This window comes from Triticum aestivum, chromosome 7A, assembly GCF_018294505.1.
Source record: "Triticum aestivum cultivar Chinese Spring chromosome 7A, IWGSC CS RefSeq v2.1, whole genome shotgun sequence".
Classification (NCBI taxonomy): Eukaryota; Viridiplantae; Streptophyta; class Magnoliopsida; order Poales; family Poaceae; genus Triticum; species Triticum aestivum.
This window is the reverse complement of record NC_057812.1, coordinates 687,488,371-687,512,305: the sequence shown is the minus strand read 5'-3', so window position 1 is coordinate 687,512,305 and position 23,935 is coordinate 687,488,371. Positions and strand designations below refer to the sequence as shown.

Sequence of the window (23,935 nt, the reverse complement as noted above, 5' to 3'; positions counted from 1 at the left end):
GTAGCATTTATTTTATGTTGGTCACCTTGAATTTGTCTTAGGCAGGCCGTTTCACATGGTTAATTCCAAAACGCAGGGAGGGACGGAAGAAAAAGTTGGCCAACTGAAAGCAACGGGGTATAGGCCAAATAGTCTTTGGTCAACTCCATGCTGTGCCGGCGGTGCTGGATTTAGTCCACATCCACACACCTTAGCCGCCACTAATCCTCACACAATGCTGCCCATATGGACATGGTAAAATACCCTCTCTTGAGCTTGCCGGTGAACACCAGATGCAGTAGCATCCAATCAAATCTCGGCAACTTGACCGAAAGTCCACTATACCAGCTACACCTTGCGGTGTACTTGTCATTTCTCCAAATCTTTTGGTTGCCCCATTGGTCATAGCTGTCTCTCTCGGTCCATGAACTGCTTACCATCATGCCATGGCAAGAATACTAGTCAACTGGTACACACTAGTCGTCACGTCGCTATAAGTAGCAGAGCTCACACTTGGTGTTGTACCTATCTTTCTATCACCAATTCTCAGAAATGGCCGGCGGCGAGGGGGCTGCGGCAGTGATGTGCACCCCGGCGTTCGTGGGGCGGGTGCTGCGCAGCCGGTGGTACGTGGTGTTCGCGTCCATGGTGGTGATGGCGGCGTCCGGGTCGACCTACATCTTCGCGCTCTACTCCAAGGAGCTCCGGTCTGTGCTGGGGTACAACCAGCAGACGCTCAACACGCTCGGCTTCTTCAAGGACCTGGGCACCAACGTCGGCGTCGTCTCCGGCCTGGTGCAGCAGGTGGCGCCCACCTGGGCCGTGCTCCTCATCGGCGCCGGCATGAATTTGGCGGGGTACCTCATGGTGTACCTAGCGCTGACTGAGCGCACGGCGGCGCCGCCCGTCTGGCTCATGTGCATCTACATGTGCGTCGGCGCCAACGCGCTCACCTTCTCCAACACCGGCGCGCTCGTCGCCTGCGTCAAGAACTTCCCCGAGAGCCGCGGCATCGTCATCGGCCTGCTCAAGGGCTTCGTCGGCCTCAGCGGCGCCATCTACACGCAGCTCTACCTCGCCATCTACGGCGACGACGCCAAGTCCCTCGTCCTCCTCATCGCATGGCTCCCCGCCGCCGTCTACATCTTCTTCGTCCACACCATTCGCGTCCTGCCCTACCGGCGACGCGCCGAGGGCGATGAGCCCAACAGCAAGCCCTTCTTCTGCTTCCTCTACATCTCCATCGCGCTCGCCACCTACCTCCTCGTCATGATCGTGGTGCAGAAGCAGGTGCCCAGCTTCTCCCACGCCGCCTACGCCGTCGGCGCCACCGTGCTCCTCCTCATCCTCTTCCTCCCCCTCGGCGTCGTCATCAAGGAGGAGTACGCCGCCGTCTCCCAGCTCGAGGAGTCTCTCCAGCAGCCGCCGGCCATCGCCGTCGAGGAACCAGCTGCAGCAAGCACGAAGAAAGAGGACGACGAGCCGTCGTGTGGTATGAAGGGCTGCTTCACCAACATGTTCAAGCCGCCGGCGCTGGGGGAGGACTACACCATCATGCAGGCGCTGGTGAGCGTGGAGATGCTGGTGCTCTTCGTCGTGTCGGTGTTCGGCATCGGCGGCACGCTCACGGCCATCGACAACATGGCGCAGATCGGCCAGTCGCTGGGCTACCCGCACAAGAGCATCAACACCTTCGTCTCCCTCATCAGCATCTGGAACTACGCCGGCCGAGTTGGCGCCGGCTACATGTCTGAGTTCTTCGTTGCCCGGTACAGGTTCCCGCGGCCGCTGGCACTCACGGCCGTGCTCCTCTTCTCCTGCGTCGGCCACCTCCTGATCGCCTTCGGCGTGCCGCAGTCCCTCTACGCCGCGTCGGTGATACTTGGTTTCTGCTTCGGCGCGCAGTGGCCGCTGCTCTTCTCCATCATCTCCGAGGTCTTCGGCCTCAAGTACTACTCCACGCTCTTCAACTTCGGCTCCGCGGCCAGTCCCATCGGCGCCTACGTGCTCAACGTGCGCATCGCCGGCCGCATGTACGACGCCGAGGCCGCCAGGCAGCACGGCGGGCACGCCGCCGCCGTCGGCGACAAGATCTGCAAGGGGGTGATGTGCTTCAAGCACGCGTTCCTCATCATCACGGGGGTCACGCTCGCCGGCGCGCTCGTCTCGCTCGTGCTCGTGTGGAGGACCAGAAACTTCTACAAGGGTGACATCTATGCCAAGTTCAAGGTGGCGCCCGTCGTCGCAGCCGCCGATTATCAAGGAGGGGAGACGGTGGAGGGCAGCGTCGTTACAGAGGAGGACGAGGCAAAGAAGCAGGGGAAGAACAAGAAACTGCAGGAGGTCAACAATGACGAGTTCAAGTGATAACTAACTAATTCGTTCGATTAAAACAATAGTACTTAGTTTAGAGAAGATGTGGATGAACCTGTAATGTTTCTGATGTTACTCTCTGTCAAATTAATGTGGTAATACGGTTTCCAACTTTCCACGGCAAAGACTCTTCTTAGTATGGTACGACCAGGCATGCATGTGACTGCAAATAATTCTAGCAAAGATCGTGACAGGATCATCATGAAGATCGGTGCACGGGATGGGGTGTGACAGCACTCCAAAATGATTTCAAAATATCTTTTCTTGGCGAATTGATTTTTTTCCACAACTTCTACGAAGCGCTCAAAACATTTATACGTTGGGTGTGGCTAGGTCACCAAGTCTAAGTAAAGTGGTATAGTATGTAAAAAGAAAAAAGAAAAAATGAAAAGCATTTTTGCACGAATCTCCATGCAAAATCAAAGAAAGATACTATTGACTGAGACATAACGAAGTCTAGGTCGACTGAGACATAGCAAAATTGTTTTTCGTTTGTTTGCCATAAAAATATTTTTTATTATTTTTAGGTTTTATAGCTAAGAAACATGTCATCCCTAGCTTGAGGTATCCCGCGCATGGTTTTCAATTTCAGTTTCAGCAAAATTTCACCAATCAAAATCACTGAAATTCACTAAATTTCAGTTATTTCAGTTTGCATTTCAGCCGAATGACCGAAATATTCACTTGAATTCAATTGAAAATTTGAAAATTTGAAAAAAAATATTGAAAAATATTTGAATTCTTGTGTTGTACTGAAATTGCTGAAATATTTTGGCTGAAACATAATATTTCAGTGTCTACTGAAATTCAATGAATTTCGCTGAAATCTCACTGAAAGTGAAAACCATGATCCTGAGTGCAAGAGGGCTCTGGTGCTTGTTGTTGCTTGCAGTTGCCGTCTCCTCGGCACCTGCACCACTGTCGGATATGGTTTCTTTGGAGGTTGCATCGATGGTGTTAGCTTCCACACCGCCACTTAGCCTTGTGCTCAACCTTGACCGAGAGATGCAGATGCACATGTATGGGTAGGCATGTAGTTTCCTGGTGAATCCTATATACTATTTACTTAATCCTCACTATTTCTATATGAGGTGTATTTCTAATATCTTAACATGCACACGTGTCATATCATGAAAGGGCAACCGCATGTGAAAAATATATTATTGATTGACCCCAAGCAAAAATTCCACCTCACCACACATGTCACATCATCAAAGGTGCACTACATGCATTTGAGAAGTTTTCATTATATTCTTATATTTAATAATTATTTTGAGCTATACAAAATCAAATACTCAGCTATACAAAATCAAATACTATATCTAATATGTACTTTTTTAGTTCATATAATATCAATTCGAATATTCATTTTTCATACAATCAAATTTCTCGAAATATATTGCAACTGATTCCGTTGCAACGCACAGCGCATCATCTAGTCTCCATGTTATGTGTTCTCTACATCGAGCAGCATTATGAGACAACCAAGCAGAACGCACATCAGACACGGTGGAAAGTTGACGGACTTGTTGACAGCAGTGATTATACCCTCTTATGTGAAGGGTATGTTTTTCTTCACCATTGATTCAATTAAGAGGGATGTACTGAAGTGGAACCCGAAAAACAAAGGTCATGATGACATTACGTGGGATATATCCTGTTGTGTCAAAATTTCAATGTTCCAAATAGTCAAATAAGTTTCTTATGCTCGACGAGCACGTGGGAAGGATTATTTAGGGGTTGAAGACAGCTTTAGCCAAGCTAGCGAGAAGTACTGGCCTAAATAATACTACAACCGTGTGATTAAACTGCAAGAGCATGGATACCATCAATTATTGAGCAAACAGGAACTGAGATTTCCAACGATATTGGGGATAGAATACTGAGGTAGAACGAGCGCTTGGGAGGTATGATTATATGTTTGGTTTATCATAGTTTAATGCTCCGTGCCTTACATGATGTATTTTATGTATGTCCAGCCACTTGATTCTCGTTGACTTGGGAATGTGATGTGCCTAATCTTGATTGGCGGCACGACGAGACGACTTCATTTTGTAGGAGTTTCTGTAGTTGTAAGATGGTGTCTTGTCCGATGAGCAAGCGATGAAACACATCAAGTATGACAGCTACGTGATATTAGCGTAAGTTATAGGTAGAACATTTTTATTCACCCACAAAATGTACCTTTTCTATTCAGCTGGCAAGTGTGTGGCTGGCTAGTGTCTTCACATGGCACATGTATTTAAATCCAGACCGCGGCTAAGCTACATTATTATTCAGATTTGATGGCTGCTAGCGGGCAATATCTTCACCATTTATTATTTTTTGATTGAAATTCTTATTGAAAGTACATACACTTAGAAGGCATTAAGTTTTCTTAATTTTTGTTTATTATATTTATATCACATAAGAATCATTATTATAACTGTTGTATTTTCTCTCCATAAAAAATCAAACATAATCCAAGAGAATTGATTAGAACTTTGACAAGCACGCCAAGCCCAAAAATATATTGCAATATAATAATGTTTAAAAGTTTAAATATAGTACATCTTCTGATTTAGAGAAGTGTTGCATTAAGTCATAAAACTTCTACTGATGGTGAAAACTGAAAAGTATAGTCCTATAATATGTGTAAGGAGTGTGATAACTACCAAACTTTATGTTTATAAGCAACAAATCCGAACGATTTTCAGATTCGTGAGCTCCTCCTTTCCTTTTTCTTAATGTGGCTGCCGTGGTCCAAGGAAAAGCAATGCATGTATTTGTACCTCCAAAAGTAAGTGCATGCATGTAAGACAAATTTGATGAGCTGATGTCATCAAAGATTCTTTCAAAAATCAAAATTCAAAATGTTTGGTAGCTTAAATCATCGCTCTGATTGAAAATCCGTTTCCATGTAAAAAATTCATCGCGACGAGATCATCGAAACGAAATCCCATGTTGGTATGCTTCCACGACTTTTTCTTCAGGTAAGAAGTTACCACGCGCGTGCTACACAAGTTATCATGTGGGTTGTGCATAAATTATTATGCTGTTTACACATAAATTACCGAGCACAAAAATAGTTCCTCCAATCTTCTCTTCACATGTACATGTGTGCATGCATTAGAGGGGGAAAAGTTGATGTCATTCTAAATTCTTCATATTTTGAAGCTTTAAAATATTTTATAGCTCAAACCGTCAATCCATCAAAAAATTGTTTTCACATAAAAACTCCATCTCTGTGAGGCCTACGAAACTAGATACGATTTTGATATATTCTGACAACTTTTTTTCTACAAATAAATACCAGGCATGGGCTAAGTAAATTATCAGCTTGGATGTGCGTATATTATCATGTTATTTATACATGAGTTATGTGGTACGTTTTCAACAACTTTCTTTAGAATAAAGTTACTGTGGTGTTTGTGCGTGAATTACCATGCTTGTGGTCCATATATTACCACACTATTTACACACAAGTTATCGAGAATATGTTTTCAGACAACTTCCTTCCCCGAGGTCAAAGTTACCACGCTTTCGCAAGGGAAATCGAGCGGACGGCAGAGCTTGGCAAGTGAGTGCCCACGCAATTACATGCCCCTGCGAATGTCCTATCAAGTGAAGTTGCAATTGTGTGTGCAAGAAACTTATGTGGCTTAATCCATTTTTTGGGTAGGATTACATGGGACCTGTATATGCATTCCGTGTCAAAATTCCTGTGTCAGAAGTAGTCAAATGGGTATCTTACGCTCGAGCTGCACGTTGGAAAGAATTATCTAGGGGCCATTGACAGCTATAACCAAGCTAGCCAGAAGCAATTAACTAAATACTACTACCATAAAGACATGCGAACTGCAAGCATGGATATGATCAATTATTGAGCAACTGGAATTGAGATCTCCGAAGACATTTGGGGGTAGAGTACCCAGACACAACGAATGCTTGGAGATACGATTAGGTTTGGTTTATTCTAATTTAATGCTCCGTGCCTCGCATGATGGATTTTCCGTGCAGCCACTTGATTCTAGTTGATGAATTGGAAAGGTGGTGTGCCTTTTTTAAGCGATAGCAGTGCCCGACTTTAAATTGATAAAGTCAAGAAACCAAAGATAACAGACATAACACCGAGCTAGATAAAACAATTTCTATAGCTCAAAAGCAAAGATCACAAGGCATCCAACACACTATAGTTTGAAGCTAAGGAGCCTTGTATAAATGTCAATCTGATGATCAATGAATGACACAAGTTCATTAGTCTGATTACATCCCGTTCTCCATTCAACACTTACAATCCACCACCGACAATTCAGAGGGTTGTAGAAATCAGATCTTCCCGCATAACGAGTCATTGGTAATATTTGTTTTTGTGTGTTGACACATATTTATAGATTTACCACTCGGAGGTAGGTCTTATTTATTTTAGAGCTTGCATAGGGTTCCAGAAATTTTTTGCCTACTCAACACAGGGCCTACCACTGAAGAAGAAGACTCCTTGGCTTCATGGTGCGTGATATTTGATGGGTCGTGGTTGGTAGACTATCGAGGCTTGCAATGGGAATTGCCTGGTGCTACACACCTGATGTGCGCTCCATCTGGTTAGCGCGAATAACCCAAATAGCAACCGACAATATTTGTTTTAAGATTGCTCACCACATACACCATGTGGTCAGCAATCCTGAATATGAAATACAAGATACAACTTTGCCCGCCAAAAAAAATGATACTACTATATGACACCATGAGCTTGCTTTTGGAAACATCCTAGTAAGAACACCCACCACACCCTGTTAATCTATGAGTTGCTTTAATTAGTTAATGCGGCCCAAAACCAAAGTGGCTACCAAGTTGCATTCCACGTTATCATTGTTTTTGGCGGGAAAGTTATATTTCACATTGTACAGTAGGTTTCTGTTTGGTTTACTCGCAGTCTCAATCACCGCACCAACGTCTAGTGCTTGGCAGCGACTGTAGAAAATCACTACAAATGTAACATTTGCTACGCAGCTTCCACAGATTCTGTTGCAGTACCCTGCTTCCTCTGTTCCTCACAATCTTATTACTCCAGCACCCAGCTCTCAGCTGAAGGCAGTAAACCGTAAAGATGACAAGCATGCAGAAGTCGGGCGTGGACGAGCAGCCGCTGCTCGGACCCGCGGAGCGGGACGAGCATGCGGCGGCGGCGGCGGAGGCGAAGCGACTGCTGCAGCTGGCCGGGCCGCTGGTGGCGAGCGGCATCCTCCGGTACGCGCTGCAGCTGGTGTCGGTGATGTTCGTGGGCCACCTCGGCGAGCTGCCCCTCGCCGGCGCCTCGCTCGCCACGTCCCTCGCCAACGTGACCGGCTTCAGCTTGCTGGTGGGCATGGCGAGCGCGCTGGACACTCTGTGCGGGCAGGCGTTCGGCGCGCGGCGGTACGGCCTCCTCGGCGTCTACAAGCAGCGGGCGATGCTGGTGCTGGCGCTCGCCTGCGTCCCCGTCGCCCTCGTCTGGGCCAGCACCGCCCGGATCCTCCTGCTCCTCGTCCAGGACCCGGCCATCGCCGCCGAGGCCGGCGCCTACGCGCGGTGGCTCATCCCGGCCCTCGTCCCGTACGTCCCCCTCGTGTGCCACATCCGGTTCTTGCAGACGCAGAGCATCGTCGTGCCGGTCATGGTCAGCTCCGCCGTCACCTCGCTCAGCCACATCCTTGTTTGCTGGGCGCTGGTGTATAAGGCGGGCATGGGCAGCAAAGGCGCGGCGCTGGCCACCGCCGTCTCCTACTCCACGAACCTGGCCATGTTGTCCCTGTACACGAGGCTGTCCGGCGCCTGCAAGAGGACGTGGACTGGGTTCTCCATGGAGGCCTTCAAGGAGCTTCGCCAGTTCGCCGAGCTCGCCGTCCCCTCGGCCATGATGGTTTGGTGAGACAAAACCCTCAATAATTCTTCTTAATCGTTGGATGCTAGCATACCTAATTCTTCTTAATGTGCAGCTTGGAATGGTGGTCGTTTGAGCTGCTTGTGCTGCTCTCTGGCCTGCTGCCTAATCCTAAGCTTGAAACCTCAGTATTATCGATATGGTGATCAAACCAAGAGACCTTTTTATAATCCACAATTCACCAATTTTTTTGCCTTCCCCTACTTCTCTGAGTATTGCATTACTGAATTGTGCAGTCTTAATACCGGCGCTCTCATGTTCATGGTGCCATTGGGTCTCTGCGCAGCCGTAAGGTGCAGTGAAACTTTCAAACAAAAATGCTTAGTGCTGCATATGTATATGCTGATGGGTGTCTGTCTCTGCTTTTTCCTTCATTTGCAATACAGCACGCGCGTTTCCAACGAACTCGGCGCCGGCAGGCCTCAGGCAGCGAGGCTAGCAACCAGAGTGGTCGTGTGCATGGCCCTGCTTGCAGGCTCCGTGATCTCCATCACCATGATTTTGCTACGCAAATCCTGGGGTTACATGTACAGCAACGAGGAGGAAGTCGTCACATACATTGCCAGGATGATCCCTGTCCTGGCCATATCTTTCTTCATAGATGGAATCCACACATCTCTTTCAGGTACATAGATGAAATTCCCCACATTGTCACAGATTTACAACAATATCAAACATAGACACATAGTGACATGATCTTTGTCTGAACATCACAAACAGGTGTGCTCTATGGATGTGGTGAGCAGAAGATCGGCGCACGTGTCAACCTCGCCGCGTTCTACTTGGCGGGCATCCCCTTGGCCGTGTTGCTTGCATTCGTCCTGCATTTGAACGGGATGGTACGTACTATGTCAGAATGAACTTAACATTGTGCCGGGAAACTACATGAATATGCCTGAAAGAACGAAATTGTTGTGGCTCCGAACCAATAGGGGCTTTGGCTCGGCATCCTCTGCGGCAGCCTCATCAAGCTTGTGTTGCTCGTGTGGATCGTACTTTCTATAAACTGGGAGAATGGGATAATAGCTTGCAATTTGCGCAGCACCATAGAATTTTCCTTTGGACAGCAATGCGTGACCCCTCTTTATTTGGTTTCAGTCAACTAAGGCAAAAGACATGGTGTTAGGAACTTCTCTTCCGTTTGCATGAAGATCCTTCGGCTGATTGTTATGTGTATAGACAGGCCAATTTGCTTCGAGGAGTGGGTAGAAAATGTGAATATTGTGGGCTAAGATTATAGTGTCACCAGCATCACTTGATATTGTCAATTATTTTTCTCTTGTTTTTTGAGAGAGTGAGATTGTTAATAATTTTGTAAGAAATTGTTTATTTCCTATTGACTATTTCTGTCATGCGGAATATATGCTTAATATATACTTTGCATTTAGCATAGTTGGAGATGTAGAGCGTATTTTGTTGAGGAATCACACAATGTCACTGTAAGGAACACAGGAAGTTGCCGCTGATAGCACTAGTATATCTCTGAATCTGAATGAAGTAGCTGATACAGGGAGGAAATATTCGGAGAAGGGAGACAGGGGAAGGAGAGGGAGCAGGTGAGAGGGAGGATAACCTTCTGAGAAGTAAATTTGAGCAGCTGCTCCTCAGAAATAGAGTTGCCAATAAGTTAACAACCCCTAGAAAGAGGTCAATCAAAAGGACCCGAATATCTAGCTAACGTCAGATTTTTAGGCATGGCAAATCAAACGTTTTTCATCGCAATTTGTGGTCTTCGAGGATGACAAGTTTAGTTCACGGGCATGACAAATCTGCCTCAGCTCATTTTTTTGACAGAAAATTGCCGTGCTTGTATACTAAATTTGTCATCCTCGCGCCAATATAAATTGTCATGAAAAACATTTGTTTTCCCATGTCTAAAACATTTAGGTCAGACATTTCCGAAAGAATAGGGATTGTAAGTTCGATCACAAAATTGCACAGGGAATGAGCACTTTAGACAACAAACTTGGAAGTATAAGACAACAGCCAACGTTTTACATAACACTCTTGGTACACCATTTTTCCACCGCCCAAGTTTTCTGACAGAAGGGCTCCTTCGCCCGGTTCATTCATTGCCTAACTTACATCATATATATATATATATATATATATATATATATATATATATATATATATATATATATATTTGTAACGCTACTGTCCTCAGGACACCCTCCAGCTCGAAAAAATGATACAAGCCTGTAACTATTCCTTTCTATCTCCAATTCATGCATCAGCAGAACACCTGCTAGTTCACCTAAAAAAGCACCGCAAATGTCAGGTTTCAAAAGGGGAAATGATTGATTGCAAGCAGATATAACATTTGCAGATCCTGATGTGCCTGTGGCGAATGAGATTTACCTTTGAAACATCTCGCTGCCGTTCATTCACTACGCAGATACAACAGCCTGTCACACAGAAGAAGGTTTTAGAACAGCTGGAGCGTGATCTTGAGCCTAGTCTGCTTCCACTTTGGCAGCTTGGCAAAAGCCTCCTTCGTCATCCCGAATTTCTCCCTGAACTCCGCCGAAGACAGGTACATCTGCAAGGTGCCAATGCAGCCGTGTTAATTAGACTGTCAGGTATGGAGGAGGCGTAGATGATATGGGCGTCATGAGAACAGTAGGATACCTCGCGCCTGGCTTGATCAATGGCTGTGGCAGGATCGGTGGAAGATGTCCTCAGGCGATCATAAGGGTACTCAGGAAGCCCTTCCACGCCTTCCGGTTGACCCTCCTTTGCATCTTCCTGTTTCGCTGGAGTTACAGTCTGCCCATCCTCCACAGCAGGGGTGGTCTCCTTGGCATTTGCCTCTGGTTCAGGTTTGCTTGCTTCAGGTTGGTGTTTGTTTACAGCACGACCTGCTTTGGACAATGATAAGTTCATAGCAGATAAGATGTTTGCAAGGTAGTAAAATGTATTCCTTGCCGAGAATGCTAGCATACCTTTCCTTGACTTCGGTATCAGATTTCGCCTAGGCTGCTCGAACAAAGCGGAGATTGCAGCGATTGATTCAGACCTCTGGTGTGACTTCACAGGTTCAGGGGAAGTCCTTGGAGTCGTCCTTGGAGACGGCTTTGTAGCAACAGGTGGAGTTGACAGATTTCGGGCATTTGGGTTCTCAAAGTTGGCAGCCAATGCAGTGAATGATGGCGACCTTCCTCTAACTCTTACATGGTCAGGACTGGAAGACGTAGTTCTCCTGTGAGGTTTATCAGGTACAATGCATCTTCCAGTGTGTGATGATGATGCCGGTCTTCTTTTAGTCTTCTGCCAATTACATAACCAAAAGTTCAGCTTTATGAGAAGGAATGCATATGCCACCTGGTAATGCCATTTGGGCATCTCATATGTTCATACATGATACAGTGTTCAACAAATGCTCAAAATTTACGTCTGATGGTAGTAGCATTTTTATCCTGGCATCTATGTGGTATTGGCTTAAAATATACTACTAGCAAAAACATAGACAATCAGCCAATGGCATCACGAGGTTATTTCAGTTAGTCATGACTAATGAGTACCACCAATATACAAACATTCCTATTACTAATGTTCCAATGAAGAGTGCTGCAATAACTTGGGAGAAATATACAGAGAGAAAATTTAGGAGATTCAAAAGGAAATCAAAAGCTACAGAAGTCTTACATCTCTTATTGGTTTTACTCCATTCTTCACTATAGACAGCCTCCGTTCAAATGAGTTACCATGCATCTGAATCATTTATAAGACAAAACACATGAGGTTAGCTTCTGAAGTTTACACGATAGAAAAAACATATGAACCCACAAGGAAAAATGCTTACAGCTGATTTTGCAGAGTCCCAAGTGAAGAAGAACCTTGTGAAAAATTGGGGCTCACTTCCTTCAGTGATAACATAAAGTGGCGTTTCTTGTGACAAGTTTTCCATTAGAATGTCAAGTTCAATAAATTTCTGGCGGAAATGGAAGCTTCGTGAATCCAGCGTAAACTAAAACAAACTTTCTATATACACTGAGAAACCATGATATTCTCACATACCTCTCCAATGCTCAAAGCACGTGCTCGTATATTTGTGTCCACATGTTGTCCAACCCATATAAAGAGACATGAATGACAGTCCAAAATATATATGTCCTCTGTCATCATATCATCTTGTGTAAAATTGAATACCTCTCTAGCCTGCAACATCAGCAGACCACCATTAATTTCTCATCATGTTTTCTTATCTTCATAATAATAAGTATAAACTTTAGAATTGCTCACCTTAAGCACCCCTTCATTACCCCAATGTATGCCACAGAAAATATTAATTCAAAAGGAGAAAACGAGTAAGTACAGTACGTCGATAACTGTCTAAGAGAAATGAACGGATACGAGAAATGTTATGAACTTTTTTTACCTTTTGAAAAGGTACAAGAGAACAAACGAGAGTCACTTTCTTGATCTCTCGCAATCTTCTGCCTTGGGTACTCACACTTGCTTCCAAGTAACTTCCAAAATTGATCAGATTCTGATCCTTCCTTGAGCAATCTTGACTGGAGATTTGGCTGTGGATGAGCAGAATGGAAAGGGTCAGTGTTATGACATACATGATATATGTTTGATGCCAGTCGTGCACAGAAATTGGATGTGTTACAGCTAAATAAACTATGGTATAGAAGATGTGCTCTAATTATAATCTTGCCACAAAACTTCAGCCAAAAAAAAAACCTCCCAGAAAGTTTAGGTAAATCTGACCCTTCCGGTCAGTGCCAGCAACCCAACCGCTGCGGTAGCACTACTCACCGGTGCGTTCACATGCCGTAAAGGGCACCAGGTTCTCTGACGAGGATGTTGGGTAGGTCAGTGCCATGGTTGGTCAAATGTTTCGAAACATCAGAACGAATACATGGCGCAGTTCTTTTGCCCAATTCTCCCAGAATCTTGAGAATCGGACCTCCCCTAAGATTCTCCCAAATCTTAAACTCATACCTTTTTGACAACCCTAGCAAGTTAAGATCTAAATAGCTATGATTGTCAAAAAATATGGGTTCAAGATTCTGGAAGAATCGACCAAAAGAACTGGGACACAGTGTGTTGGAGAGGTGCGTTCCACAAGCAGTTTCAAATTTAATTTCACTTGGGAGCTATGAAAAAACATAGTTCAGCAACCAAAAAAGTGAAACGTATAAAAACGGGAGATTACTGAAATTGATGCTGTGTTTTTCCATAGCTCGCGTGTGAAATTTAATTTAATTTTGAAATGTTACAATGTTTGTGAAACATGTTACAGTGTATATTTGACAGAACTTTTGAAACATCAGAATGATATTTTCCAATTGATTTTCACATGTTTCCACCAAAACTTGGTTTCCACTGGATATTCTCTCGGCTGTGCCTCGGGGACTACATTAGTGGAAGGGTGGCCCACCCACAGCTGCACGGAGCATTTACATGTTGCAAGGATCAGGGTCAGGGCCAGGGCCCGTGGCGTTTAGGTCGGGTAGGATAAGGAATGCTCGCTGGCACTGAACTTATACACATAGGGTCAACCGTCCAAGTCACCAGCGAGGATGGGCACCTCATCAGCACCATTGACGATGGTGCTAAGTAGTGCTAGGGTTGTGCTGCCTCAATGCCAGGGTGGCCAGCACTGACCTAAAAGGGTCAGATTTGGCTAAAGTTTCAGGAAGGGGTTATTTTTGGCTGAAGTGTCGTGGCAAGTTCAGAATTGTCAATTTTAACCAGAAAGCAATAAAATGTAAATCATCTCCACAACATGGTTCAGGTTCTTATAGTGACTAAGTGTCCATAACATTTTATAAAAATGAAAACTAGATAAGATTGGGAAATAGAAACACATACAGATAAATTAAATATCATATTAAGTCAGTCAGCGTGATGTGGCAGCATAGCAGCTCATTTGAATGATCAAACACATTTGCACGACATGATCGTAGTCATACCTTGAGCACATCTAGCTGCCTCTCGGCAAGCCCGTGGTCCATTGAGGAGCTTAGGTTCCCAACCCAAGTAAATAGTGTGTCTCCATCATGTAGTATGTAACAATAAGAAGAGTTCAGCGATGGTGCTGCCTGGTAAGAAGTACAATATCAAATTTAAAACATCTGGCATAAATAGGAGCTAAGATAAAATGGACTTAATATCATGAGCACAATGCCATGTCCAGTGAAGATAGACTGAAACCGAATGTACCGTGTCAACTTGAATCGCTTGCATATTTTCCGGTCCTGAACCTTGAACCCGGAAAAGTGCAACACCGTTGTCCGAATATGTATCATCCTCAGTGCCATTTTCTGAGACATATTTTTTGTATCCAGTACTAGCACCACCCTGCATTATTGAGATTTTTTCACAATGTAAGGGTGCATATATTGTCAGAGTAAAATGATACATTTGGCAGTGAAGCTTAACAGAAGAGTTAGTAAAAGGCAGACCTTGAATATAACCAAGTTCTGAAATATAGTAAAGAACTCCATGGACTCCTTTCCTTCATAAAGGCGAACCTGTGATAACCAGAGCTTTTTTAGGTTGAAATAATCAAGCATGATTTTACGATTTTTTCAGCCACAGACAAAGTTGATTATTTTACCAGAACTGCCTGGAATTTTAGTGAATCAACCATCGCATGAGCAAGGGAAGTGGCTGCACTCCTCTCCTCCTGTCGTCACAAAAAAAACACATGATTAGTTAATTATTCTCGAGCTTGAGAGCTTTCAAGTATGTCTAGAAATGTGGCCCACTCATATTCTAATTAATCCAATGTTTTTCTCCATAAGAGAAAAGGTATGCTCGATATATTCGCACTTACCACAACACAAAGGCATCTTGAAATATTGTATATAGTACATGTTAGTACAGCATGAAGAAAAAAATATCCAAATTGTAAAGGAAGGCAGTGATTGCTGTCATGAATCTCAGAGAGAAACAAATCCGGGGAGGCAAGAGAACTTGCAGTTTACTAACTCCCATTAACCAGTAATCTATCTAGTACATTTTCATGATCTTATACGTTACTTTTGTCTCAGAAACTTACACTCAAAAGATAGCACATGTTAAATAGTTACCTCAATACTCTTCTGGCCAAACCAAGTACCGATAAGACAATTCTCGCCATCACCACCACGGTAGCTATATTGGAAGATATAGCAATCTCCACTGTAGAACTTGCATTGTTCGTAGAACGAAAGGAACGTCTTTTCACAATCATTTACACGCCAAACCTGACAAGTGTTTTCCCACAACAGTTCAACAAGTGTTTTCTCACCACCGCTCAACAAGCAATAATGCAGCAGCTATAACTGCGAAGTATGTGATTGGTCTTGTTGCAAATATTTAGCAAGAAAGGAAATTGGACTGACCTGTAAGTTTCCTGTGCAGTCAATGTGAGCTTGAGACTCTTCCTTCAAAGGAGCAGCTTCTGCCACACCCCTAACATTAAATCCTTGGCGCTTCAGAAGGGCTACAAAAAATTATTTATATATCAATAATTTTAATAGTGTTAGAAAAATAAAAAATATATAATCCATGATTAATAAGAAAAAGTAATCCATGATATCGATTCTAACCTGCAACTTTTCCTCTGCTTTCAACTGACACAACTGTCTCAACTTTCTTGGGCCATTTACTGAACTTCGACCGGAATATAACCGTCTCAAATCCTTCCATGAGATGAATGATGTGAGATCTTGGCCGATTTCCTTCACGGAGTAACTCCTACATAAGTGAGAATACGAGCACCATCATGGAAAAGTTAATACTTGCCACTGCAAAAATAAAATTATTAATCTGGGCCTAACAAAAGCATTAGGTGGCCACGTTTCCATAAGCAATTATATGGTTCATCACCATAGTGATGCATGCCGTGTCTAACTTAATATCTCTGGGATCCACCTGTTGTAGGATTTTTCCCCCTAACGATAGTTAAGTTGTGGAAACCAATTAAACTGCCTTTGAACCAGAAACTCTCAATCATATATGCCACTCCATTAATCTAAGCTGCTAAATTATCACCAACCATAAAAATTATTCAGTCCAGAGAGCAGAAACAAGAAGATGTTACCTCAGCGGCCAGTCCTGCTTGTTTCCTATCTTCAAGTACTGTTTCTCTACCCATCCAGACATAAAGTTCAGATCCACAGTCCAGAAAGTAGCATTTTGTTGAATCTAGCAGCTCTCTTGTTAGATCTTCACAATCCAAGGGAAATGTTTGGCCCTCATTTACACTGAAAATATAAAGAAAAATGATATTGATTAGTAGGGGAAAACAGATATGCAACCTAACCACAGATTTAGGAGTGCATTTACTGTAGAAAGAATTGAAATCCCCTATGATATGTTTCCTGTAATATATTACCTGAGCAGCTTTGAAGGGAAATCATTATCTTTTCCATCGAGCTCAGAAAATGTCTTTTTTGGCAGAGGAGCAAATCCAGCAAAGAGACCCCAAAACTCACCAGCATCAGCGTCTGCCATCAACTTTCCATCATCTGTTGAAAGAGTAAATTATAATTCTGGAAAAAAGGACTTTGTCCAATTTAGACCTTTTGTTCAAACATGAACTTACCAACCACAGCCACATCGCATTTTCCTTCATGGTTGGCATCTTTGAGGTATTGCACAACCTCCAGGGCTTTAGCCCTCTCTTGAATACTCGAATTCAATCCATTGAATTGGAATATCTTTGACTTAGTATCCAAGATAAGTATGTCATCATGGTTCAGTGATGCCCGTGCAAAAGGAACCTGTTATGGGGAAGAGCAACACGGCATGTTAGTTTGGTAGCTATCACAGAAAATGGCAGTGACAAAATACAAGCAGGAAATTTTTACAGGGGAAGCAGATTTTTTTTCACCTCTTTAACCTGGACAGTGTGTTTTCCTTTGCAGACAAATAATCGTGCCACATACTCCCGCTCATTGACTACAGCCTGCCTAAAACCAGATGCAGCTCCACCTTCCACTGGTATGATACAAGGTTTAAAGTATGAAAGAAATCTTTCAGTCTCATTTCCTTGTACTTCACGGTATTGTACAGCACGTCCACCAAGAGCAGCATCCAGTTCCACAGTCTTGATTGCAGCTATACCAGCTTCATCCTATTTATTAATTAAACTAAAACAAGTGAATTTGCCATTTCATTAACTAGGATATCTGCAACTAGCATGAGAGATTGAAATGTAATAGCAAACCTGACTGGTATCTTTCCCAAGCCAATAATGGATCTCTTGACAAAAAGAACCATTTTTGAGGGCGGACGTCTGTTCCAATGATAAAGTAATTAATAATCTCAATATGACAAATCAATACAAACAACTGCATTCTCACTACTATTACAAACAGAGTAATTAATTCCTAAAGAGGTGGCATATCTCCAATACGCTGACGATATTATCATCATCATTATTACATCACATAAAAAAGATGTGAAACAATCAAACATGTTAGAAAATAATAACTGCATCCAGTATAAGATTGCTTCATTATGGTAAGAAAGGAGGCAGGATAATTCAATATTCAGTGAGGTTGAGATCAAATACAATCTTAGGAATGAAATTAGTTACATTGTTGACAAACATATAGATCTCTAGACCAATTTCTCTTACATAATTAATCACAGAACTTAGGCACATCTACACAATACAGAAAGGGTAGAGTACCTTTAATATTATATAAGAATCTCCTGTGAAAAATTTCCCATGTGATTCCCTGGGAACAGGAACAGCCTGCAACTTTTCGATTCGCCATATCTCCAGTCCACTAAGGGTTGTTAAGGATGACTATCCACGGATAAGTTAACAAATATTATACAAAGCAATGTAATTGTATACCAATTGCAGCATCATGCTCGCTAGTGTATTAACTAAATGTGATATTTTCTCAAGACTTCCAGCCATCAAATGTGTAGCTGACCTATGTGTACTACAAATTTCCTATTGAATACACATCATTAATTTAAAACAGCACCGCATAACAGTAATGAGAAATAAAAATATATGACATAGACCAATATAGGAAAAATAAGTCAAAATTATTATGTAATTCAGTGACCAAATTAGCAATTGAAGGATACTCCTTTTGGCCTGCCCCTTTGAAGACAGGATCCACTTCCCTTATTGAGATCACCATAGTTCCCCTAGATTTTGACTAGTCTAAAGTCTCTTTTGCTTCGATACAGAAGAGAAGGCGTGTACTGCAATAAAAAAATTCATAAGTAGAAATTCCATATGCAGCAGCGAAAGCTTTAAAATAATCTTGAACAAGAATATTCACAAACAGTACAAATTACTTTTCACATACATATTTAGCTAGCAAAAACTCAAAAGCATAAAATGCTTCCTACTCAAACAGCTCACTGAGAGCAGCATGATACCAAAACCTTGAGAGCTTGCCCATAACAGCGGCAGCAGTCCAGAAGGCTTATTTTCGATACAGTCGAAGGTTTAGCTATTACAAAACAGATCCAATGTCAACCATCTTGGAGTATACACCAAGAGTTGCTCATATCCAATTGAGCATGTAGTGCAATACAAACCTAAGATTTGCGATGACCAGTTAAATTAATCGATTTCCAATCACTAGCTAATTTACTGAATTTGAGACAATAAAGAGAAGATCTGGACACATGTCTGGTATTCAATAAAGCTGCGCCCGATCTGAAACCGCCCACACCCGCCGGTGGAAACGAGATGCAGGTATGCACACCTGGACTCTGTATATGGACATGTTTAAGAATCCACTCGCTGTCAAGTCATTAGCGCCTAAAATTTGAGGTTCTAGGTTCTGAACATCCTTAAGATGAATCCACAAGTCCACAACAGAGGCAAAATTTGATCAACCAAATGGTACGAAGTCAAAGCACACATCATACACTAAGATTTATCTAATCGGTAAATAAATACAAACTTAGGTAAATGTTAGTGTAGGCCTGGGTGATTAATCTAGACAATACGTGTTGGTTTTCCTGCCAAAGCAGCATCGCTCGTCTGTTCTGATTGTCTCTCAGTTCTCAGCTTGTGGAGCCAACCTGTGCAGCAAGGGCACGGAGCAGAGCGAGGGTGAGGCTGAGCAGCGGCGGCGGCGGTGGCGTGGGAGAGCGCGAGGCAGTGGATGGCGAGGACGAGGAGTCTTCCTGACGGTCGCCTCATCTCTGGACGGACGGTGGTTGGGTTCGCATCCATTCCGCCAGCCCCTGTTTACGGAGCACCAGGATATGTCATATGTGACCCGCGCGGGCAGGCTTGGCGGCCGATCGGATCTGGGCTGCCGGAGCGCGGACGGGGGCCGCCGCGCTGGGGTGCTAGTGCCGCTGTGACCCGTGATTTGGCATGCGCGGGCGCCGAGGCTGCCGGGATCTGGGCGGGGCGTTCGGAAGGCAGCCATGCGCGGCGAGCAGGGGAATGGCCCGCTTGGAGTGGGAATGACAGCGGCGGCGCAATGGGCAACGGCGACGAGAGAGCACACACGAACGCAATCTAGGGCGGGGCGGGGCGGGGCGAGGTGCGGACACCGGCGGCAACTTGGGTGACGGCGGTGGGTGCAGCGGGCGGCGTCGGCCAGCGGAGAGGGAGGGACACAGGAAGGAAATCGATCTCTTTTCTTTCTTGGATCGCCACAGGCCCACAGCGCCAGAGAGTCGTGGTATCCGGCCCAAATACGATAAACTACTACGACTTTACTTTTTTATTCTCTTCGTACTTAGATTTTCTGCAGTATGCCTGAATTCAGGACCGGACGCCGTCAGGACCGGAGCGAGACAGCAGTTGCAAACAAAAATCGACTTCATGCAGCCACTTCAGGCAGACAAGATTGTCTCAAAAAAAAAAAACTTCAGGCAGACAAGAATTACCCCTCAAAAAGAAAAGAAAAAGGGCAGACAAGAATTGAATCGAGTTCAGATCCAACTCACGGAACAGTTTCTCTGCTAGGCCTGACACCCAGCTTATACTCGACGACGACACCGACGCCATGAATCAGGTTGGAGCCAACGTCTCCAGACAAGAACTGAATCGACTTCCCGCTGCATAGATCCAACTCACGGAAAGAAAAACAACGACGGAAACTCTAGCTACAAACGCCGCCTCCGCCAGACAGATCACGACGGGCACCGGAAGAGAAACGAAGCGGAAACCAAAATCCTAGAAAAACTTGGACAGACGACGGACGGTCAAAACGGCCGGCCGTTCCTCGGCGAATTGATACCCGCGCCCCAGATCCGATCCTCGGCAACTCACGTCGTCGGCCCCGAGCCGCCCGTCGCACCTTCGGCCCCAACGAATCTCTGTCGCACTCCCGATTCCCGTCGAAGCAAAGACGATTAGCGAGGAGACACGGTGAGGATTCGTTTCGGTCCATACCTTGGGGTCGGGGTCGAATCGCGGCCGGCCGGTTGCTGTCGCCGCCGCCTGCCGGCTGGAGTTAGCACTGGGGAAACTGACGCGGGTTTACCCGGCTAGCCCGTCCGTGCAACGCGCCGGCTGCACGGGTAGACTGGGAGGCGAGCCGGCGGCCGACTGCGGAGGAGGAGGGATGGGGGGCGGAGGAGCACGACGACGAGACGAGACGGGATGCGACGGGAGGGAGGTGCAGGCTGGAGGCAGTCTGTGGGTGACGGAATTCTTCGGGGGGTCGGCGCTACATATATCCGCGGGACAAAAAGACAAGGGTGCTGCTGCGCCGGCCCTTACCTTGTCCTGGCCGTAGATGATGGATCGGACAGTGTAGGAAGCACCGGTAGGAAAGGGGCGGGGCTAGGGTTGAAAGGGCCAAAACTAGGCAGGTGCCTGGAATTTGAAAAGGGGGAGGGCGGGGTGGTGTATTTGGTCCAAAAGTTTTTTCCTTTTTGCAAAATAATAATTCTTGTATTACTCAAAGATTAGGGATTAAAATCACGTCTAATAATGTCCAATCCGCCCGTCCTCAAGACCAAATTCAGGCCACATTGTTGTTTGTTTGGTACTGCGATCTACCAAAGGTCGCCATGAAATGACTTGCGCAATTTGCGGTTGGGCGGATATGAGTGATACAAGAACCACGTTCGTTCGTAAAAATAACAACTGATCTCTCTAATCGGAAAAGCATATTTCGATTCGTTGATCTCCGCGCTCTTCATCATTGATGGCGTAAAATTGTGATGGTTGTCATTTAACTGCAGTCCTCGGCTATCCGTTATACCGCTAGTTAGTTCTGGCGCGAAAAGAAATTTATTTATTTTATGACCGTCAACATCGAACTTATGGAAAGACCACCGACAAATGAAGAATGCTTGGGCTCGCCGCCGGAAAACTGTTAAGAATTTACGTAATCTCATAGAACAACATCATTGTATCACACAATTACGTGCACCGGGCTACTTCACACATGTATAAAAAAATGGCGCGAAAAGTTGTCCAACTTCGATAGCAGTTCAAGTATTACGCCGCTAGGGACATGTTATAATTTGGCACACGAACACGCTGCCTTAGAAATAGGTATCCGTTGTGCCTAGGTATAGGTAGGGCGCGAAAAGTTGTAGCGCATCCGGCAGGGTGTAGGTTAGCCAGTTATGAAAAATTTCAATCTATGGAAAGTGTTTACTCACCACCAAAGTTGGCCTGCCAAGGAAAGCAAATCTGCACCGGTGGTTTCTTTAGTTATGGAAAAGCTGTCCATTAAATACTCCATAGATATTCCAAATAATCCATGATACGCGCGATTTTCACTGCTGATGTTTTAGTTACCCGAGTGCAATGAAATGTTAATTTTAGGGAACTATTTAGTGGCCAGCCTGGACATTGCAAGGGTGCCACCCAGAGTTACCAAAAATGTGCTGTACATGGACCATCTGTAAGTATAATCCCAATTAGGCGCTGGGATAAAGCGATTGGTTGTGTACCACACTTGAAAGGTGACTAAGACCGGGATCCCATAGTTAGATAGGCTATCACATTCACTGGACCTTCTGGTTTGATCAGTCTTGTCCGATCTCAACCCTGACCAACCATGACCGTTGGATATTTCATGGATCAACATGAGCCATTGGAAATTTTACCGATAGCAAAGGTGGGCTATTCGGTAGTTTTGATGGGAGCAGAATGGACATTTCGCATCAGGAGATATGAATGACAGCCGCTGCGTGCTAAGGGCATCTCCAGCCGCGCCCCAGGAAGGCCTTCCCAGGCGATTTTTTCGCGCCGGCGCCGAAAAAACTGCCCAGTCGCGCCCCTAGGAGCCCGATTTTCGCCGGCTTGGACCGAAAACAGCGCCGGCGGACCCAGGCCGAACCCGGCGCGCTGGCGGGCGCCCGGGGCGCCGGGGCGAGCTGTTTTGGCGTGAAAAAGCCGTGGGCCAGCCGCGTCAGCGACTCGGCGCCTCGTCTTCCCCCAACGGCCTCGGTTTCCGCGGGGAATCAATTGCAAGGCTGCCGCCGGTCAGCCTTGCCATTGATTTCTCACGGGCGGCGCGTCACAGGACGGCGCGCCGACGCCTCCCCTTCCTCGCATGCGTACACACGGGCGCAGCGCGGCTATAAAAGCCGATGGCCTCCACTCGCCTGTGCCCACACCAGCCCCGCCCCTTGCTGCCGTCCAGCCCCTCCCTCTCCCTACCTTTCCCGAGCACCGCCGCCCAGCCCCTCCCTCTACCTCTCCGGAGCCCGCCCAGCCCCGCCGTCGCCATGGCAGAACGCTTCCCCAGAGACGAGGCGGCGGCCAACGGCTTCGGCCGCCGTTCGCTCCGCGAACAGGAGTCCTGACTCCTGTTCCAGGCGAACATCCCGGCGCCGCCGGACATGCGCGCCAGGCCGACGGGGTGGAGACTCAGCGCCGGGGGAGTGCCCATTCCCCCGTTGCCCGACGCCGCGGCGAAGCCGAAGTACTTCGCCGAGGAAGTCGAGGTCGTGCGCACCTCCCTCACCGACGCGCAACTCTCCCTCCCCCAGTACGCCGCCGACAACCACGTGGCATGGGCGGCGTATTTTGAGCGCCGCCAGCAGCAGTGCTTGGCGTCCACGAACGGCGCGCCGGTGGTCGGCGGCCGGCAGAACAGCGAGGGGCGCCACCTGTGGTGGGGCGTCCCCGGCCGCACACTCGAGGGCGTGCTCACGTACCTCGAGGGCGGCAACGACCCGCCGTTGGCGTACCCCTCGGCGAGGGTGGCCGCCCCGGCGCAGCACCGACGCGCCGGGCCGTGGGTGCCATGGAGGTTCGGGTCCTCCTCCTCCTCTTCTTCCTCCCGATCCTCGTCGCACTCCTCCGGCACTCCGGCCCTGCTCGGCGTCAAGGCCGAGCCCACGGCGGAGACGCCGCTCGGCCGGCGCACTCGCAGCGCCGGCATCGTCATCAACGAGGGCGGCTGGCGTGGCTCCCCCTCGTCGGCTCCTCCGCGCTTCGTCAAGCCAAAGACGGAGCCGGGGCTGGCGCCGGTGAAGGCGGAGCCGGGGCTGGCGCCGGTGAAGGCGGAGTTCGAGGACGACGACGCGGCCCTAGAATGGGCGCGCCAGGACTCCATTGCGATGGAGAAGGCGCGCCGGGAGAAGGAGAAGGAGCGCCAGTGCGCCGCCCTACGCCGCTTCGAGGAGCGCCGACGCGGCCGCGATGAAGGCGGGGTCGTCGTCTTATGCGACAGTGACGACGACGACGACGCGCCACCGCCAGTCTGCCATGGCGACGTCGGGCAAGGGTCCAGCAGGGGCGCCTACGTCAAGGAGGAGAAGGCCGATGACGAC

General features: G+C 46.4%; 3 protein-coding genes across 3 annotated transcripts; 2 read left to right on the top strand and 1 right to left on the bottom strand.

Moving 5' to 3' along the window:
- Positions 1-520: 520 nt before the first annotated feature.
- Positions 521-2,468, top strand: LOC123154781 (uncharacterized membrane protein YMR155W-like). Its single transcript, XM_044573416.1, has one exon. The coding sequence runs from the start codon at positions 532-534 to the stop codon at positions 2,344-2,346; it is 1,815 nt and encodes a 604-aa protein (XP_044429351.1). The 5' UTR covers positions 521-531; the 3' UTR covers positions 2,347-2,468.
- A 4,979-nt stretch (positions 2,469-7,447) lies between these two features.
- Positions 7,448-9,400, top strand: LOC123154833 (protein DETOXIFICATION 16-like). The gene is made up of 7 exons (XM_044573461.1): positions 7,448-8,235; positions 8,307-8,393; positions 8,488-8,544; positions 8,638-8,876; positions 8,972-9,090; positions 9,184-9,268; positions 9,348-9,400. The coding sequence occupies exons 1-7, from the start codon at positions 7,448-7,450 to the stop codon at positions 9,398-9,400; spliced, it is 1,428 nt and encodes a 475-aa protein (XP_044429396.1).
- A 980-nt stretch (positions 9,401-10,380) lies between these two features.
- LOC123154779 (villin-3) lies at positions 10,381-20,819 on the bottom strand. The gene is made up of 24 exons (XM_044573415.1): positions 20,589-20,819; positions 18,305-18,424; positions 17,892-17,991; positions 17,424-17,492; positions 17,088-17,330; positions 16,800-16,977; positions 16,590-16,722; positions 16,296-16,458; positions 15,802-15,949; positions 15,595-15,695; positions 15,301-15,456; positions 14,826-14,894; positions 14,671-14,739; positions 14,429-14,566; positions 14,179-14,307; positions 12,633-12,780; positions 12,497-12,507; positions 12,272-12,412; positions 12,057-12,185; positions 11,900-11,965; positions 11,197-11,521; positions 10,883-11,112; positions 10,613-10,793; positions 10,381-10,508 (listed from the first exon to the last, which is right to left on the bottom strand). The coding sequence occupies exons 2-23, from the start codon at positions 18,358-18,360 to the stop codon at positions 10,680-10,682; spliced, it is 2,916 nt and encodes a 971-aa protein (XP_044429350.1). The 5' UTR covers positions 18,361-18,424; positions 20,589-20,819; the 3' UTR covers positions 10,381-10,508; positions 10,613-10,679.
- Positions 20,820-23,935: the final 3,116 nt, after the last annotated feature.

Excerpts from the sequence above, each read along its gene's own strand:
- LOC123154781 (XM_044573416.1), top strand. The coding sequence starts at position 532 with ATGGCCGGCGGCGAGGGGGCTGCGGCAGTGATGTGCACCCCGGCGTTC.
- LOC123154833 (XM_044573461.1), top strand. The coding sequence starts at position 7,448 with ATGCAGAAGTCGGGCGTGGACGAGCAGCCGCTGCTCGGACCCGCGGAG. Across the intron at positions 8,877-8,971 it reads AATCCACACATCTCTTTCAG|GTGTGCTCTATGGATGTGGT; the intron begins GTACATAGATGA and ends CATCACAAACAG. Across the intron at positions 9,091-9,183 it reads TCCTGCATTTGAACGGGATG|GGGCTTTGGCTCGGCATCCT; the intron begins GTACGTACTATG and ends CCGAACCAATAG.
- LOC123154779 (XM_044573415.1), bottom strand. The coding sequence starts at position 18,360 with ATGGTGATCTCAATAAGGGAAGTGGATCCTGTCTTCAAAGGGGCAGGC. Across the intron at positions 17,331-17,423 it reads TTGGGAAAGATACCAGTCAG|GATGAAGCTGGTATAGCTGC; the intron begins GTTTGCTATTAC and ends ATTAATAAATAG. Across the intron at positions 16,723-16,799 it reads ATGCGATGTGGCTGTGGTTG|ATGATGGAAAGTTGATGGCA; the intron begins GTAAGTTCATGT and ends CTCTTTCAACAG.